Source organism: Schistocerca nitens, chromosome 1, assembly GCF_023898315.1.
Source record: "Schistocerca nitens isolate TAMUIC-IGC-003100 chromosome 1, iqSchNite1.1, whole genome shotgun sequence".
NCBI lineage: Eukaryota > Metazoa > Arthropoda > Insecta > Orthoptera > Acrididae > Schistocerca > Schistocerca nitens.
Window position 1 is genome coordinate 643434920 of NC_064614.1, and position 20932 is coordinate 643455851.

Below are 20932 nucleotides of genomic sequence, written 5' to 3' on the forward strand. Positions count from 1 at the left end.
TGCACACACAAGTCACCTAATTCCCATAAATTCCGGAGGGGGAGGTGATGAGCTCTGACGCCATGTTCAATCACATCCCAGATGTGTTCGATCAGGATTAGATCCGGTAAATTGGGGGACCAGCACATTAATTAGAACTCACCACGGTTTTCCTTGAGCTACTCCATCACACTCCTGGCCTGGTGACATGGTGTATTATCATGTTGAAAAATACCGCTACCGCTGGAAACATGATTCTCATGAAGGGGTATTCGTGGTCTGCAACCAGTGTATGATACTTTTTGACCATCATGGTGCCTTGCACGAGCTCCACTGGACCCATGGATGCCCACAGGAATGTTCCCTAGAGCATAATGGAGCCACCACCACCTTGTATCCATCCCACAGTACAGGCATCAAAGGGCAGTTCCCTTGGAAGATGATGGATTCACACCCTCCCTCAGCATGATGAAGAAGGAATTGCAATTCATCAGACCATGAAATGTTGTGCTACTGCACCAATATCCAGTGGCAATGGTCACATGCCTATTTCAGTAGTAGTTGCCGATGTCATGGTGTTAACATTAGCACATGCACGGTTCGTTGACTGCGGGGGCTCATCGTTAGGAGTGTTTGGTTCACTGTGTGTTCAGACACACTTGTACTCTGCTCAGCATTAAAGTCTGATGGTAGTTCCACCGCAGTTCACCACCTGTCCTGTTAACCAGTCTACCCAGCCTATGATGTCCGACATCTATAGTGAAGGGTGGCCACCCAACCCCACGACATCTAGATATACTTTCACCACACATTAGAGGCACTCACCACAGCACTACTTGAACATTTGACAAGTCGTGCAGTTTCCCATATGCTCATGCCAAGCCTCTGGGCCGTCAGAATCTGCCCGTGGTCAAACTCAGATAGATTGCACACCTTCCACAGTCTACACACGGACAGTACGCTCACTGATACTACATGCACTGTGCATGTGTCTGACTAGCAGTCACTCCTTGCCAGGTGATGCTGCTATCAACTGGATGAGTTTGTATCAATAGTAGGTTTGTGGTCATAATTTTTTGGCTGATCAGTGTATCTTTGCTGGAATTTGTAGAGTAACTGCCTTGTTTGTAACAGTCTTATACATTAGGACTAATGACAGGTTTATTATGGTGGGCTACTTCATCCAGACTGACTGCTGAGGTTTTTGTTATTTTAAATAACAGGAATGTATGGCTTGAAAATATTTTACATTTGAATATTGCAAAGCAATAATTTAACACTTAAATGATATAAATGATTGAAGAATGAAAAAGATACAAAATATAATACATCATGCTAAATGTCTGTCTTGTTAATTTAGTATGTTAATTGATGAAATATTGGACTAAGTAAAGTAAATGATTGTAGTGGAGAAAATGAAAACTGTCAAAAATTGGATGACACAGTGACATATGATTAAATTGTATAATATCCTGTAAACTTACCTGCTCTGATGTCTATGATTTATGCTAGAGCTAATGAGGAGAATGTTGTGTCTACAGAATGGAGAGCATCCAGGGTTACATTTGCTAGCTGGAAACATAACGACATATATTCAATAAATTATGTTCCAGCATTGATACCTATGTGATCATTGTGTCTGCATTGTATTGCACTACTCAGCATGTGAAGTGCATTTAGGCTGTGCTCATAAACGAAGTGGCCCAGAGGACTGTAGTCATGATGGACAAAACCTTCTCAATCATGGAACTTGGTGCAACAGTTACACATTCAGTCTCTGTCAGACTGAGCGTGTGGACCATGCACACAACTTCACATAACACCACACAGTATTTTATGTCAGCCCTCGGTCACACTGCCCATGTGCTATAATATTTTCAATATCTCCTCAAAATGCAGCATTCTTGTTGCTACTTTCAGTTTGGTCAATTGCCGTATTTTTAAGTTACTTTGTTCTGTTACTACAATAATACAAATGTTTGTATATGAACTTCTTTTCCCAGTCAGACAATATGTCAGTAGCCTGGTTGATTGCCCTGAGCTCCAAGACAAGATGGTGAGCTTGGATCAAATGCGGTCTTTTGATGATAAAGGAAAGGCACTGTTTCCAAAACATCTAAGTTTGGCTGAAATTCAAAGAGGGATTAAAACTGGAAAGTATCATTCGGGTACTTTTTATGCATCTCGTGAAAACTGTTTGGAAGGAAGTGTAAATGTAGAAAGCTATGAAAAGTCGGTAAGATACTAAGTGTAATTTTGTGTGTGTGTGTGTGTGTGTGTGTGTGTGTGTGTGTGTGTGTGTGCGCGCGCGTGCGTGCTTACTTTTTTATTTATTTTTAGTGTTAAATTACAGTTAGAGTTACATTACGATTAGAGCGTATCTACTAAGCTCATTCATAGCCAAGAGTGTTGTAATGCATCTTACCTTAACTTTCCTAAGTTTTTGTGTATTTCCATGTAAGCTGCTATAATTTTTCTGTTTTTACTTTGCATACAAGCAACACTGTATCAGTGAATTGAAATTTATATTTAACAGTAATGGGAACACAGAAAATAAATCATATTCATTGACTGTTCTTTGATATTGTGGCTCTTTTATACCAAAAGCCTGTGTTTTACAAATGCTTCAGATAATAGACCTGATCAATATGCGACTTTTTGTCACATTATGCAACACAGAGTTTTTCTCAGAAATTAAGTCTTTCTGTACAACTTGTGATAGAAACTAAGTATTAAAATTAAGAAATAATGTAACTATACTTTCATAATTCTCTATGTCTCTTTTTAAAATTAACAGTGTAGGAAGAGATCGATTGCTATTCATCATAAAGGAGACATGTAATGTTGCTAGTAGGCACAATTGAAAGACATTTACACAAAGTTTTTGGCCTTCATCAGCAAAGGAGAAACAAAGGAACAAATACCATTCGTACACACAAGCAACCACTCCTCACACACATGTGACTGCCAATTCCGACAGCTTGGGCCAGAAATTATTATTGTACTGTAGAAGGTTGTATAATATGATGTTGGAAACGCATAACAAGTGTTACTAGTGTAGTTACTTAGCAAACTGCAAACTTGCTTTTGAATGTACCACAGTTTCCCAGAGTAAACAAAAAGTAATGTGCATTTGAAACTCTGAAAGAAACATATAAATGTTGATTTACTTACAAAGTAACAAAACAAAATGCTTCTATTAGTTATATATTTGAAGACTGCAGAGAAGAAATTTGAATTGTGTTTCATTGTATGGACATGTTGTCTGCATGTCAGTGTGTCCTATCAAAGCAGAAACGTGAAGTATGATATTGTTACGGAGTTTTAATGAGAGCAAATGACCATATTAAGTAAATGTGGTTTGCTATGTCATGAAATTGCAGTCCATATTGCTCCTCATGATACTAACTTGTTGCATGTGTGTGTAGAAGGAGCTGCTACCGTTACTTAAATTTATTTATTTATTTATCTATCTGTGACAGTATAAATTGTATGGGTAAATGTTCATAATACAGACACATAAATACGTAAAGTTAGATAAGCACAGGCACATTAATAAATACATACATTATTTACTTTACTATATCATATATTTGTACAGAGTATTTCACTATTCTTGTGAATGTATTGTAAAACATCTCTTAATCGTATCAGTTAAGTAATAATTGGCAGAATAGTTTACATTTCAGGTAATCCTTGATAATGTGAAAACAGATAATTTTTTAGGATGTTCCTGAAGGCGTAAATTTCACTTTCATCTTTGATCAGCTCTCTTTTGTCTTTTGATCACTTGTGGAAGATTGTTGTATGATTTAATTCCATTATATCTCATACTATTTTTGGTTATTGTTTTGTTTTTCATACTGAGATGTGGGAGGTAGCTGGATATGTTTCCATGTTCATGCAGAGACCTGTTTGTTGTGTACTGGTTGATGACTTTCTTTACATGGATCACTGTCTGCAGAATGTATTATTCATGCAGACAAAGTTGACACTTGGTGCACTGGTTGATGGAAGTGACTGTAAATGGGAAATACCTTTATGGTTGTTCCCATCAGCCACCGTGCCCAATGTCAACTTTGTTTGCACGTCTAGTATTCACAGGAAACAGTCAAAATTCCCCCACATTTAAACAACCCAATGCAGTGAATTCTCTTGCTACTTTTTGTTATAACTCGTACAGCCCCTTTTTAGCCTAAAGAGTATTTGTACACTCGTTTGTTCCCTTTAGGATATGCCATAATTAATTTCAGAAGGGACAGGTGCAAAAGATGTTCTGGTACATGATGTTGTACACACTGAATTTATTATTAAAAGTGCTTAGCGTGCTGAAGCTGGTCGCTTCCTGAGGACAGTAATATGCTGAGTCCACTTTAGCTGTGAGTTGACATGCACCCTAGAAATTTTGTTCTTGATATAAATTCTGTGTTCTTGATACAAATTCTCTGAGCTCATCTTTCACTTTTGGAGTGTTACTGTTGGATATTCTGCTTACTTGGAAATTAATACTGTTGGTAGATGCTTTTTTTTAAAAAAATACTGTGGGTGGTTTTTCTTTTCCTGTTGGGTTAATTTGCTGTGTGGTATCTACTTGCATATCTGGTGTACAAGTATGAAATGTGGATTTGTTGTCCAAAAAAACACGTTAAATTCAGAATAATGATAAATAGTGCTTTGCCAAAAGTATGCTCCATCGTTTGTTATACATTTTTCCCATCTTTCAGGCAATTTGTGAATACCACACCAGTAACAATTTTCTCCTTTTGCTGTGAACCATTCATCAAGCCATTTTTTTTACATCTTCATAACAGCTAAAGCATTGCTCAGCAAGTGCATGATGCATCAATACAAAAAAGTAGTAATCGGAAGGAGCCAAATCTGGTGAGTAGGCAGCATGGGGTAGAAGCTCCTAGTTGAGTGCTTCCAACGTGTCGTGAATCAGGTTTTCTATATGTGAAGGAGCATTGTCATGAAGAAAAATGACTGTCTTGCCTCTTTTGGTATTGTGGCCTTTTTTCAAGCGGTGTTGTTGGTAACATTAGTATTAACCATTTCCACAGGGTTTAACTGCTCGTAATAGACCATGCCACTCTGGTCCTATCAAACACAGAGCATTGTCTTTTTGCCAAAGTGATTTGGTCTTGCAGTCAATGTGGATGGTGTGCCTGGGTGTACCTATGATTTTTCGCACTTGGGATTCTCAAGGTAAATCCACTTTTCATACTCTGTAACTATTCGATGTAAAAATGACTTCCTTTCATACTGAGTGAGTAAAATCTCACATGTTTTTTTGCACTTTTCCATTTGCCTGTTATTCAACTTGTGTGGTACCCATCTACCAGATTTCTGAATCTTTCCCCTATCTGGTAGTCTACTGGAAACAGATTGTTAACTAACACCCAATTGCTCTGCGACTTGTTTTTGTGTTTGCAAATCATCTTCGTTCAACAGAGCTTCAAATTCCACATCTTCATATTCTTTTGGTGGTTTCCCACATTCCTGGTTTGCAACATCAAAGTCACCATTTTTGAAATGCTGAAACCACCGTTCACACATATCTTGTGATGAAGCATGGTCACCACAAGCTTCTCAAAGAAATCAGTATGATCGAGCAACAGTTTTCTTCAAATGAAAACAAAAAATTAATGCTGTCCATGATTGCTCTTTTTCAGTATAAATTTCGACATATTGAACACAACACAACACTAAGCAAGCACTTTTCCAATTTATCATTGGTGCACATCTGTAACTTGTTGGTGGCACAACAAAATTGTGCAGTGTCAAATCTTTATAGCACAAACTGCATTGATGTGACATCTGCTGTCTGAAATCCACATTTTGTACTTGTACACCTGCCAAATGCATGAGTGTTTCTGCAGCTTTGTCCCTTTGGGTATTTGGTGGCTTATCGCGAATTAGACTGTTACTGTCATCACAAAACAATGTGCTAAGTTTGACACTGGCATTAATAATTTTTATATATCAAGAAGAGTATTTAGCTCATCACACCCCCTTGAGGGTTTTCAGTATTGATGTATTCTGGGTTGTAAAGGTGTGTTATGGTGGTATTGGATTTTGTTTGAGAGTTCTCCACCCATTGCACAGTCTTTTTCAGATATAAATGAAGTCATTTGTTTTCTACACTCCTTATTTCTAGTGTGCCCATTTTATTTAGAAGCATTTTGTAGTCTGCTGTACCAAAGGCAGTACAGGGAACAAAGAAACTACAGTTTCAGTAGTTTCAACCTACACCAAAGGCCATCTTCAAAGAAAGTCAAAACAAATCATCTAAACATTTGTTGTAAAATCAATTTGTTGTGGTATGGAATTAAATGTGTGTGTGTGTAGATGATATGCTACAGGAATACTGTTTTTTCTAGTCAAAGTTTCGTTTAAAATTGTGAAACTATTTTTTTACCTCAACCGTTTCTCATTTCGGCAAATTGTTTTTTTTCTATTGGATCGTAGCATTCATCTTTGCTGCCCTTTTCTCTTCCTTTTTCACTCATTTGATTTCCTTTGTTGGCCTTTCATGCCCGTTTCTCCTCTGTGTTGCGTACTCTTTTGCAACTACTGTTTGAAAATTTATTTTGATGAACAGTTGATAGTGAAGCAGAAATGAAATCTTCAGACACCCTCTTTTATTTGGGCATTACAAGGGCATTCAGTAAATAATGCAATCCTTATAATCTGAAATCAGGTTTGTCTTAGTTGGGCATTCCAATACACCTCACTAATTTCCTTTTTTCTGGCTAGAAAACCATATTTTTCAACATAATCTCCATTCAATGTGATGGCCTTACCACCTTACTACCTCATTGGGAGGGCATGTATGCCCGCAGGATATCACTCTCCTGGTCGGCGTCAGAGCCAACGTCTTGCTGCATCGAAAACCTCTCCATTATCCACGTATTGCTTCCTGCAGATTGCGTCCTTCATTGGACCAAATAGATGGAAGGAAGGTGCAAGATCTGGGCTGTAGGGTGGTTGAGGAAGAACAGTCCAGTGAATTTTTGTGGGCTCCTCTTGGGTGTGCAGATCTGTGTGAGTCGTTGTGTCATAATGGAGAAGGAGAAGTTTGCTTGCATTTTTGTGGCAGTGAAGATGCTTGATGCGTGTGTTCTTCAATTTCTGGTGTGTACTACAATACACTTCAGAGTTGATCGTTGCACTGTGAGGGATGACATCAGAGTCCCAGAAGTCCATCACCATGACTTTACTGACTGAGGGTGTGGTTCTCAGCATTTTCTTTGGAGGAGAGGTTGCATGGCACCAGTCGATTATTGCTGTTTTGTTTCTGGTTCAAAGTGTTGAACCCATGTTTCATTGCCTGTGACTATGTTCAACAAGAAAGTGTCATGCCCAGCCTCATAATGCACAAGTAATTCCACACACATGATCCTTCATTGCTCTTTGTGGTCTTTTGTTAGGTGACGAGGAACCCAGAGGGCCCACACCTTTGAGTACCCCGATGGACAGATGAGAGTGTCTGCACTGCCAACAGAGACATCCAGTTGAGCAACGAGGAATTTGATCGCAATCCTTCTTTCACCTTAAACGAGTGTGTTCGTGTGTTGCAACACTGCAGGAGTCACAGCTGTGTGCGGCCGGCCGACATGTGATGATCAGACAGGTTTACGTGAATTTGTTGCGATGATGACAGACACCTCACCCAATGCCTCACCATGCTTTTGTTCACTGCCAGGTCTCTGTAGACATCCAACAGGTGCCTATGTGTATCTGCAATGCTCTGATTTTCACCAAAAGAAACTCAATGACAGCAGTCTGCTTGAAATGCATCTTCATTAGAGATGCCATTTTGAAGGCCACGTATAATGCTGCCACCTATCGGTGTTTCATAAAAGAATAGGGACTGAAGCGGGAGTATTCCGTGGTGTCCCACAACAAATTCCGCATTTTTACAACTGAAACTGAGAGGAAAAAAAGTGTTGAATTATTTATTTGATGTCACTTATATTTTACCATTGCTAGGCTTTTTCTCAACATATTCATCTTCAGATAACTTGTACATGTGACTATTTTTGTGATTTCTCTCATTTCTTAAGCTTGATACTGAGCGACAATGTTTATTTTACATTGTGAGTAATGTCAATTGCAACACTACAGCATCTTAACATAAGAAAAACTGTTTGTATCAATAGGTATCTGGCCATCTTCGGATCGGAAGGGGTTAGTTGTTAAATTTTCTTAGGAAGTGACTAAGATGATTTAATACAAGCGACTGGTAACCAGAACTCTTCTTCAGCTTACTTCTGTTGGTTTATATGTTGACTTTTAACTCTCTTGTGCTAATTTTTTTTCTCCAACTACTGTTGTTGCTTTTTGTTTTTTGATTTTCCTTTGCTACTAACTGGTATTGTAAATTGTGGATTGCATCTATTTTTATTTGGTTTGTGTAGTTTGTCTGAAGCTCATTTTCAATGAGCCAAGTTGAGTTCTGCATCAATTAAAATATTGTGATATAATCTGTCCTGGTTTTATTCGGCATAATAAAAGTGTATTTAGCATGTTATAGATTATTTGAATCTCGAAATATTTCACCATATTGCTATTCACCTGTGCTTAATTATAGCTAGTCTGTTTTCCTTTTGTTTCCTCTGTTATTTTTCACTATGTTTTCTTTCTGCTCCCATGACCCCGTTCCCCACACCCTGCATGGCCCCCCTTCTGCCTTCTTCTCTGATATTTGTGACCACCTTCTTATCTGATATTTTTGAGCATACTCTCTCTTTCTCTCTGTCAGATTCAGCCACCTGTTCAGTAAATTCGTACATTATTGCATTGTTTATTTCCATCCATCCATGTTTTCTGATTTGTTTCAGATTGTTAATTTTTTCCTTCTGTTCTTGTCCTGTTGCCTGTCTGTTTCATTTATAACCCCCCCCCCCCCTAGAAAGGCGTTTACACAATCCCAAAGTTAAGGATTCAAGCTATTTGCCTCTATTATTTTCTGTATATGTTAGTGTTACACTTGTTTTCTTGTTTCAGCTATTGGTGGTAGATATTAAGTTCTCTGCCATTCCACAAAGTGTAGCAGAAACTTTAAATATTTTACTCACAATCCATTAATCAACAAAAATGTTCATAATCGAATTTTAAAATGTTCATTTCCATTTTAGGTTCTCATACAGGGGCGTGTTAATCTGAACAGGGCCATTGATGGGGATATTGTAGCTATTAAAATTTTACCACAAGATCAGTGGAGAAGCTCCAGTGATATTGTTCTTGAGGATGATGATGCAAGTGAAGGTATGAGAATGAAACTACAAATGTTTTTGATATTTACTTTTTTAATAATTTAGGGATCTTCCTGGAACAGAATAATTGTAGAATGTCTTTTCAGATACCCTAACAACAGTGGGGAATGCTTTTCGCAGAGGTCAAACACCTTTTGCTAATATCTGTTAAATATGTATTCTGAAGTAAAGTAATATACCTGTGCTAATGGAATGCCTTCACAACTGAAGGATTAACCTTATCATGGGGCAAGCTCAAAATTAAAGTGTCATCTTTTTAAGTATCATGTATTACTTCCACCCAGTCATGTTGTCCCTTTAACAATTTTCAGTACTTTAAGGGTAACACTTGGTAGAGAGACTTTTACTAGCGTCATTTTACAACTACCTCAGCTGTTCCTCCATTTACGGCTTAATGCATATAAGGTGATATAGGACTCTATTTTTCATCTGCCCCAGGTATCAAGTTGTTGATAATATTAAGTTGTCAGAGAAGTTATACTTTCTGAAAATGGGTGGCTACATGCACTTGAATGCTGAAATAATGTTACTCTCTGTGACTAATGTCTTATTCTGCTCACCTGCTCTTGTGTGCACTGCTCAGAAAACACTGTTTCACAACTTATGCTCATGTAATCACTTTCTCCTAATGATCCACATATCATATAGACCAGTTAATGGAAGGATTTAGTTGATTAATTGATATTATATTCCTAAGCATCTTGGTAGATTATATTTTGCATATTGATTTCAAATATCTCCAGAATACTCCTTCACTATTATTGCTTAACTGCTGTAGTAAGGACTTGCAAGAGGTTTCCATCCTGATTGATTTTCAATGGCTGTAGTAGCTGCCTCCACTTCTCGCAGTTGAGTGCAGGAACGCTGTTTTAAGATCATCTTCTGCCAGGTTCTAAGCTTCAGCAATGCCTTACATACTGCAACAATAATGTACTGCTCCACAGTTAGTCCATTCTGCATTATTGGCATGAGCTACAATCAACTAAAAAATTTCAATTTAATATAAAATCCATAATTTTGATGAATAGTGTTTAGCAAGGGCCTTATTTTTGACTCACACTGTAGATGCTACTGTCGACCAGTTTGGTACAATAGAATGTCACATTGTTTGCTTAGAGAGTCATGACAGTGTGCTCTGTTTGAGTGAATAACTACCTTGCAGACAGATTACAATAAGTTAACATTTTATTTCTTTTTAGGTAATTTGAATGAAGAAGCTATAGAAACACAGCAGCAAGCTAAGGATGTTCAGCCAACAGGTGTTGTTGTTGGAATAATACAAAGAAAGTGGAGGCAGTACTGTGGTATTCTACAAGTCTGCGCTTTAGAAGATGTAAGTGAATTCTGTTTCAAAAGTGTTGTATGTGATGATTTAATACAATCATAAAACTTTGAAATTCTGTTTCAATACCTACACTATGTGATCAAAAATATCTGGACACCTGGCTGAAAATGACTTACAAGTTCGTGGCACCCTCCATCAGTAATGCTGGAATTCAATATGGTGTTGGCCCACCCTTAGCCTTGATGACAGCTTCCATTCCCGCAGGCATACATTCAGTTAGGTGCTGGAAGGTTTCTTGGGGAATGGCAGCCCATTCTTCATGGAATGCTACACTGGGGAGAGGTATCTATGTCGGTCGGTGAGACCTGGCATGAAGTCAGTGTTCCAAAACATCCCAAAGCTGTTCTACAGGATTCAGGTCAGGACTCTGTGCAGGCCAGTCCATTGCAGGGATGTTATTGTCACGTAACCACTCTGCCACAGGTCGTACATTATGAACAGGTGCTCAATCATGTTGAAAGATGCAGTCGCTCATCAACAGTGGGAAGCAAGAAGGTGCTTAAAACATCAATGTAGGCCTGTGCTGTGATAGTGTCACACAAAACAACAAGGGTTGCAAGCCCCCTTCATGAAAAACAGACCACACCATAACACCACCACCTCCAAATTGTAATGTTGGCACTACACATACTGGCAGATGATGTTTACCGGGCATTCGCCATACCCACACCCTGCCATCGGATCACCACATTGTATACCGTGATTCATCACTCCATACATTTTTTGACAATTCAATCATCCAATGTTTACACTCCTTAGACCAAGCGAGGCGTCATTTGGCATTTGCCGGCATTATGTGTGGCTTATGAGCAGCTGCTTGCCCATGAAATCCAAGTTTTCTCACCTCCCACCTAACTGTCATAGTACTTGCATTTGATCCTGATGCAGTTTGGAATTCCTGTGTGGTGGTCTGGATAGATGTCTGCCTATTACACCTTACAACCCTCTTCAACCGTCGGCAGTCTCTGTCAGTCCACAGACAAGGTCAGCCTGTACGCTTTTGTGCTGTTCATGTCTCCTCATGTTTCCACTTCACTATCACATCAGAAACAGTGGACCTAGGGATGTTTAGGAGTGTGGAAATTTTGCATACAGACATATGACCCAAGTGACACCCAATCACCGTACCACATTTGAAGTCCATGAGTTCCATAGAGCACCCCATTCTGCTCTCTCACGATGTCTAATGACTAGTGAGGTCACTGATATGGAGTACCTGGCAATAGGTGGCAGCACAATGCACCTAATATGAAAAATGTATGTTTTCGGGGTTGTCCAGACCCTTTTCATCACACAGTCTATGTTCAACAGATACTTTGTAAAACATGGGAAAAGCTCACTCTTTCAGCAGTAGGCACGATTGGGGTACAGGATTTTGGCTTTGTCTTGTGTTTAGACAGGTTAAAGATATAAAGCAGACATATAGGTAAAACAAATAAACACAATAACCCACTCTGTATTTTCCCAGAGAAAACACACAAACTAATTATCAATAAGACCAGAGCCTAGACCATCAGTTGTCATTCCTCCACAATCTAAACACTTATCCATCTATACATTTCACTTGGTTGATCTGAATCAGTGAAGTACCTCTCTGAAAATTTACGATAAAATCTCCATAAAAACTGTAATACCTTCATGTTCATCAGCCACTAACAATAGCTCCACTTTATTAGCTGTCACCTGTTACACACTTCATTAGTTGCTGTCCTCACCCATCTAGCTCATTCCCTGCTCCCATTCCAGCACTACACAGCCGTCATTCCACCACCACACACAGTCTTTTTATTTTTATTCGTTTATGTATCCTGGGAACAGTGTTGGCTCACATGAATTATTCAAGAAACCCACTAAAAATATTTTAGAAAGGAACTACTATAGAATGTGGTGTTGTCGCATACTCCTTCTGCTCTCCCGAAATCTCTCCCCACTGCTCCATATCAAAACTGGTTTTCATACTGCCCAGGTGGCCAGATTAGGCAATATTTTACCATTTGGGCTAATAATGATGGAATTTTGACCAAATTTTTATAAGAAATGCAACCATCACCATTTAGGCGTCATTTTTGTGGAGCAATGCGATTTTTGAGCAACACAGGCAAATCAAAGTGCATTTTTGTGCACAGATTTTAAGTTAATGTTATTTGTAATGATGTTTACTGCTCTGCTGCCTTGTGAAGTATTGGAATGTTGCAACCCCAAAGTTCTGCCAGTCTCCAAATAATGATTTCCATCCTAACATGAAACTGTTATGGATAGTCAGTTTGTTACAAACTTATCCAAAATTAAAAACTATTGCACCACATAACATAGAAACACAAAAACAGTAAATGGCAGCATTATGTTACATTCAGCTGCAAGTAAGAACTGATCTGATTAACAAAACAACAACTAAACTCAAGTAAGTCCAACAATGTACAATAGTTGGACTTCAGCAATGTACAGTAGTTGGTCAGAAAAAATAGAGATAGGTAATAGCCAGTAGTGCTGTCACTGGCTTGTTCACTATCAATAGTATGAATCATGTTTTGTCACATGATTGAAATCAAAATACGAGGATAATCAAGAAGTTCCCACTCGAGGGCCAAACAGTCCGGAAATGGTATGCCACTCAGCCAAAATCACTATAGGCTGTGAGGCAGTCATTCCACACACTCACGAGGTTGAAGAAACCGATTTGGTAAAACATTATGTCCTACTGTGAGAAGAAATCCGTAACTGCCTGGTGCATATCCCTGTCCAACAGAGTTAGTTGACCCTTTAGGGGGCCTTTTTTTTTTTTTTTTATACTGTAGGGCAGTTGCTAGAGTGTCTTCCACATGTGTTGGCATAACTTTTACATTAGGACATTTGCAATATGCGGACATGCGCTACCAAGAAGCAGCATCCAAATTGGTGCACCATTCACAGTGGTGGTTTACGACAGCAGTGCTGCGCCATACACACTCTTCATTCTCCAATACATGTCTCTATCGTTTATTGTCCTTTGGCTGCCAAGAAAAGAATAACAGCACATTGATCCTGTTTTTATGCATTTGGTAATAATATCACCATAGTTCATGTTTCAGCATTTACCGGACGCACACCAGAAAGGCACAAATGCCACACTAATCTCTTGCCCACATGTCGGTGCTTGTACACCCACATGGAAGTCATATTGCATTGCATACATGCTCCAGCAATGCCTTCAAATGGAAACTTTTTGATCACGTCTTATATCTTTCAATTTCATTACATGCCAACTAGGTCGCGTGAAATTTCATTTAGGTGATAAGGGAGGGGGTCTGGACACCTGCCCCCCCCCCCTCCCCTGACCCCCGCCTCCAACCCCCCCGCTGCCAATCCCTTGCGGTTACATACTTATTATGGGGCAATCAGATCAAAATGAGACAGATCAAAAAACAGTAAGTAAACTTGTTAGTATTTCAGCAGTAAATGCCATAGCTATTAATACATTTATCTCACTGTGAAACAAGATTATCAAAGTCTTCATGGGAAAATGTTTGCTGTTGCCTATGGAATCATGATTGTACCCAGATGTGCTCCTTGTCATCAAAAATAAATCACCACCACAGATATCTTTCTTCAGGGCACCAAAAATATGGAAATCACTCGGGGAGAGATTGGGACTATATGGAGGATGTGTAAGGACTTCCCAGTGAAAGTTCTGCAGCATATCAAAACAACCTTGGCAGCATATGGGCCCACCTGGGTATAGTCATGGTTCCATTGGCAACCAAAAATACTTTTCCATTGTCTCACAGTGGGATAAATATATTAACAGTTCTGGCAATTTCTTTTGAAATGTAATAAACTGTTTACGTACTTTATTTTATGTGCCTCATTTTCATTTTATTGTCCCTTATATAATGACAACTGACAACCTTCAAAGATTAATAATGTATAGGTCTATATGTAACGAGATTGAATAAACACTGATACTTTCACAGTCTGCTGAAATGTTTTTTATATACAATGAAGTAGACATTATACCAACAAGCTCCTTCACCATCTGTAACTTTGTAACCACACAAGTGATTTGAAAGCTGCACATATTCTTCCTCCATTGAACAGCTGCTTGTGTGGGTACCTTAATATTAACTCGATTAAACCATGGGAAGTCCAGGTTGGAATATTGACAGTATTATGAAAATGATGTATTGCTACTCACAATAGAGATGACATGTTGAGTTGCAGACATGCATGACAAAAAGACTGTTAAAAATGAGCTTTTGGCCAAAGCGTCCTGTAGAAAAGAAAGCACACACACTTTCACACAAGCAAGCACGCCTTACACACACACATGACCGCTATCTTCGGACACTCCGATCAGATTGCAACTGAGGCACGTTGAAAGTGGGCAACAATCCAGAGGTGGGCAAGGTAGGTGGAGGGATAACGGGATACAGGTGGGGAAAGAGGAATCAGCACTGCCTGGCGGAGTGTGCAGGGACTAGAGGTGGCAGGAAAAGGCTGCCAGATGCAGCATTGGGAGACTATCGGGAGGGGGAGGGGGAGGGGGGGGGAGTGGAAAGGAAAGGAGGGAAGCGGAAGAGATCAGTGAGTGCATTGCAGAGAGCAGCGCACAATGAGGGTGAGAGGTAGTGAATTGGGGGAGGTAATAGGACAGAGGGGGCAGAAACATTTCGGTGAAGAGTGTGGGGCAGTATGTTACTGTAGGTTGAGGCAGGGATGATTTGGGAAATAGAGAATGTGTTCTAAAGATAACTCCAATTTGCACAGTTCAGAAAAGCTGGTGGTGGAGTGGAGGATCCAGATGGCCCAGATTGTGAAGCAGCCATTGAAATCAAGCATGTTTTTTCGGTGGCCTGACCTCTGATGGTGTAGAATAAGCTTGTGATAGGATTGGAATAAGAAGTGCTGCTTGGGCGGATTGGGCAGGTGTTGCACCTGTGTCTTCCACAGCGATATGATCCCTGTGGCAAAGGTTTGGGACTGGGAGTGACATATGGATAAACTAGGATGTTGTGAAGGTCGTGTGGGCAATGGAGTATCACCTGAGAAGGCGTGGCAAGGATCTTTGGGAGGATGTCCCTAATTTCAGGGCTTGATGATATACAACCAAAGCCCTGTCGAAGGATGTGATTCTGTTGTTCCAGTTTTGAATGGTATTGTAGTGACAAATGGTGTGCTCCTTTGCTGCTGGTTCTTGGGGATGGTGGGAGAATTGTGGATGTGTGGGTATATGAACTGACTGGGCACGGCCCGTGCTGCCTGAGTTGTTGTTGTTGTTGTTGTTGTTGTTGTTGTTCTGCCGGGAGAGGTTGCGGCCGAATTCTCGTGTGCCCTCTGGTGGACGGGACTCTACTTGTGGCAACTACCGTCCGTGATGCGCCATGCCGATGTGCGCCTCCCACGATCTTTCTGGCGGCTACTGCACTCCTCCTCCTTTGGAGGGTGAAGCCACTGTGATCCACTGCGGCGGAAAGTGGAGCGTTGTGCAAGAGCAATGACCTCCACTCCACGTCCATCGGAAGGCTGGAGTCGAGGGGATCTGCCAACCCTCAAGCCGGAACCTTCGAATATGGCTGGAAGTGACCCACTCGAAGAGGCCCCTGTCATCCCGCCACCGGAGCCCGGGACAGAACAGGAGACAAGCCATCGAACTCTGGATCCTGGTCCACCTCGGGAGGGGCAAGACACAGTGGCGGGGTCAATGGGGAAGGGACGACCACAGGTGAACCAGCCTCCTGAGAAACCGGGCCTGCAAGGGGGACCGGCTCTCGCTGGGGCACCTCTAACGATGGCGATGCTGGTGCTGGAGCTACTGGAGGCTGCCAAGGCTGAGAACCATCGCAGTGCGGCGGAGTCATAGGGGGGAGGGGCGGTAGCGTCCCCTGAGAAACCAACACAGGTGCCGGCAATGGGGATGCTGGTGCCCGAGGGGTCGGAGGGTGGGTGCCCAAATGTGGATGTAGCTGATTTTGGTGACGACGTACCTCCCGGTCCCCTGCCTGCAAGGTATAGAGCCGGTGGCCATTTAGGTGCAGGACCACCGCCGGTATCCAACGTGGATTGCAACCAAACCCATGTGCCCTGACCGACATACCCGGTGGAAAGCTGGGCACTCCGTTTTGTGAAGACTGGCGAGGACCAGGCCAGAGGAGGTGCAGCAGAGTCCTAGGTTGGTGCCCGTGGAGGAGCTCTGCGGGGCTGTGTTCTCCCATTGGTGTGGTCCGGTATGCCGTCAGGAAAAACGTCAACGCCTCCTCCACAGGAAATTCGTGCACACACTTTTTCATCTGTGTCTTAAATGTGCGCATCATGCATTCGGCTTCCCCATTCGATTGTGGATGAAAGGGGGGAGAGCAAACGTGCCGAATACCAAAGCGCCTACAAAAATCCTGGAAGGTCTGCGAAACAAACTGAGGTCCATTGTCCGAGACCAGGGTGACTGGTAGACCTACCACAGAAAAGATTTTTGCTAGTGCCTGGATTGCAACTTCTGAAGTGGTTGAGGAGCAGCGAACCACATATGGGAATCGGGAATAAGCATCAATGACAATGAGCCAAAAGCCATTGAGAAACGGGCCTGCAAAATCGATGTCAGCATGTTCCCATGCCTGGGTTGCAGGCGGCCATGAAGAAAACACTGACCTGGGAGATGCCTGTTGGCTCGCACACTGAGAACAGGCGGCCACCAAGTGTTGCATTTCTCTGTCAAGACCGGGCCAGTACCCATGTCTGCGAGCCAAGGTTTTAGTACGGGAAACACCCCAGTGCCCCTCATGTAATAACTTGAGGACTTCCCTTCGCAACCTTGCAGGAACAACCATGCAAGGTGCTGTATCATCGGTAACCAGAAGGAGAACTCCTTTCAAGACGGAGAGGCGGTCTTGTAGAACAAAATAATTACGAAGAGGGTCCGAGGCCCGGCCTGGAGGTCGGGATGACCACCCCTGCTGAATGAGGCGAACTACTTGCCGGAGAACCGGGTCATCTGCCGTTTCCCTGGCAACTCTAGAACTAGTGATCGGGAAGCCGTCAACCGTTTGGCGGGATGCCACATCCAAATGAAAACACATAATCTCCTCTCAATCGAACTTAGGATCCGGGCCCACTGGAAGACGGGAAAGAGCGTCTGCATTGGCATGCTGTCCGCTAGGGCAAAAATGAATGTCATGATGGTACTTAGAGAGGAAGAAGGCCCAGCGCTGTAGCCTGTGGGCCGCCCTATCCGGAATCTGAGAGGCGGGGCCAAATAACGATATTAACGGCTTATGGTCAGTGATTAACTGAAACTTCATGCCATACAAGAAAGGTTGAAACTTGGTAACAGCGTAGACAATGGCCAAACCTCTTTTTCCACCTGGGAGTAATGGGCCTGCGCGGGACTAAGAATTTTAGACGCAAACGCCAGTGGCTGCTCGGAACCATCCGTGTTGCGATGGGCCAGGACCGCCCCCACCCCATACTGTGAAGCATCTGTAGCCAGGACCAACGGCTTATGGCGGTCAAAAGTAGCCAAACAAGGCGCTGACGTGAGGAGACCCTTCAATGAGGTGAACGCTCGCTCGCATGCAGGCGACCAATCAAAAGGGACACCCTTGCGCAGAAGGCAGTACAGGGGGCAGGCTATGGTGGAAGCCCTGGGAATGAACTGGTGGTAATAGGCAATCTTGCCTAAAAAAGCTTGTAACTCCTTCAGCGAAGCGGGCTACGGAAGGTCGACGATACCTTGGACCAAACTGCCTAGCGGCTGGACGCCGTGCCGAGAGATGTTGTAGCCCACATACTCAATGGACGGTTGGAAGAAGTTTGACTTACGCAGGTTGCAACGCAAGCCCACGGACCTGAATTTGAGAAAGAGGGTGCAAAGGTTGTGCAAGTGTTCCTTCGTGCTGCAGCCTGTGACAATTATGTCGTCCAGGTAATTAATACAATGAGGGATTGTCGACGTGACGTGCTGAAGATAACGCTGGAATATCGACGGGGCACTGGATATCCCGAAGGCCAACCGCTGGTATTGGTAAAGGCCAAATGGGGTGTTGACGACCACCAGCCGTTTGGAGTCCTCATCAAGTGGTATCTGATGATAAGCCTCCGAAAGATCGATTTTCGAAAATTATTGGCCTCCCGCCACAGCGGAGAACAATTCATCAGCACGATGCAAAGGATAGGTGTCCACCACCAATTGGGAATTAATGGTGGCCTTGAAATCACCACAAAGTCGTAATTTTCCTGAGGGTTTCCTGACAATAACGAGTGGCGAAGCCCACTCACTAGAAGAAATGGGAAGAACAACCCCTAGGGCTGTCAGCCGGTCTATCTCTTCTTTTACCTGAGGGCGGAGAGCCAATGGGATCTGCCTCACGCGTAGAAAACGCGGGCGAGACGACGCCTTCAATGTTAAGTGGGCTTCAAAGTCTGAAACACACCCCAGGCCCTCCTCAAAGATATCCGGAAAGTCAGAGATCAGAGATTCCAATGATTGATAGGGAACATCTTCGGAGACCAACTGTATGGTGTCAGCGATAGAAAAACCGAAAGCTTGAAAGGCATCCAAGCCAAAAAGGTTAGCGGAGCTCGCATCACTGACAACAATAAAAGTAATAGGCCGAGTGACTGATTTGTAAGTCGGTAATGAATTGACCCAGTAGGGGAATGAACTGTTTACCATAACCGCATAGACGCCGATAAACTGGCGCCAACGGGGGCGACCCAAGGTCGGAGTAAGTTTGTGCATTCAACAAAAAAACTGCTGCGCCTGTATCTACTTGCAGTTGTAAACAGCGCGACCGAACCGACACCTCGATAAAGAGTTTGTGTGCCGATGCATCGGGAGCCTGGCTGATGAAACTTCCTGAATGTCAACGTCCATGTCCTCTGTACCTGCTTCCTTCAATTCTTTTGAGGCTGAGCGGCAAACTTTAGCAGTGTGTCCTTTTTTATTACATTTGCGACAAACGGCCCAACGCTAGGGGCACTCTGACCGATCATGATGTATATAGCACGATGCACAGGACGGTAACAGGGGCCGGCGGTCGGAACTCTGTTTACGCGCCGCGCGGGAGCGGCCGTAACGGCCGGATTGTACCAGTCGCACGTCGTCCACCCCGGACGCAGTGGACGCGGCCGCGCCACCCTGAACCGCTGCGATGTCGCACCACGCTTCCAACTGTTGAGCTGCGGCGTGAGAGACTTCATTGAGCAATGGACAGGACTTCCTCGAGGGAAGGGTCTCCTAACTGCAGGGCCCGTTGCCGGACCTCCCGATCAGGGGCCGAACGAACAATGAAGTTGCGCAGCATAACGTGGGCATACGACTCTCGTGACTGCTCCATGACAAAATGACACTTGCGACTAAGACTGTGCAGGGTAGCGGCCCACACCCGGTAAGACTGATGGGGCTGCATCTTGCATTGATAGAACTTGACCCTAGCCGCCACAACATTTGTACAGCGGCGATAATATGAAGACAGCAATGAACACAATGCGTCAAAAGACAAGGACGAGGGTTCCTGCAACCACGCTAGCTGCCGCAAAACTTGATACAGCGAGGGAGATATCCAAGACAAGAAAAGAGCACGACATACCTCCGCATCGGCAACATGAAACGCCTGGAAATGCTGCCGAAGGCGATGTTCATTTGCATCCCACTTCTCCGCCGTATCGTCATACGGGAGAAAGGGAGGAGGGAACGCCACTGGAGCAGACTGCGTGGAGAGCAACGCCGGAAGCACTTGTTTCATGGTGGCCATGAGCTCCGTCTGCTGCTCAACCAAATCCCGCACTAAATCCTCCATGTGTGGATAAGCTGCGAAACAGGAACAACGACGCAACACGCGAAAGAACGATCCCATCCTCGTCGCCAATTGTGTAGTAACACGGTTCACGTTTTCCGTCGCACTTCACATAGCGTAGACCAGGAACTGTCTCCTAGGCATGCCCGATGTGAACTGACTGGGCACGGCCCGTGCTGCCTGAGTTGTTGTTGTTGTTGTTCCGCCGGGAGAGGTTGCGGCCGAATTCTCGCGTGCCCTCTGGTGGACGGGACTCTACTTGCGGCAACTACCGTCCGTGACGCACTGTGCCGATTTTGCACCTCCCGCGATCTTTCTGGTGGCTACTGCACATTGTGGGATCTGAGTAACCTGCCATTCCTTTTTAACTTTCCTCAACTTCTCCTCTCTCCTCCCAGAGGAAAGAATTGGGTAACGCAATGAAGCCTGCCAAATATTGATTCTGTTCATTGTGAGGTTCAAAATGATTGAAATTGCACAGTATTTCAATCCTTTCAGCTTCTATGATAGCGACAAAATCATTTAAACAGTCTATTCTTTTTCTCTGTTCACTCATCAATTTTTGT

At 42.9% G+C, this 20932-nt stretch overlaps 1 protein-coding gene across 1 annotated transcript in view; it reads left to right on the plus strand.

Moving 5' to 3' along the window:
- LOC126258312 (exosome complex exonuclease RRP44) overlaps positions 1–20932 on the plus strand; it is a 158529-nt gene that overhangs the window by 52491 nt on the left and 85106 nt on the right. The window contains exons 5-7 of the mRNA XM_049955633.1: positions 1983–2215; positions 9120–9249; positions 10457–10590. Of these exons, the coding sequence (XP_049811590.1) occupies positions 1983–2215; positions 9120–9249; positions 10457–10590 (497 nt within the window). The remainder of the gene's footprint in view (positions 1–1982; positions 2216–9119; positions 9250–10456; positions 10591–20932) is intronic.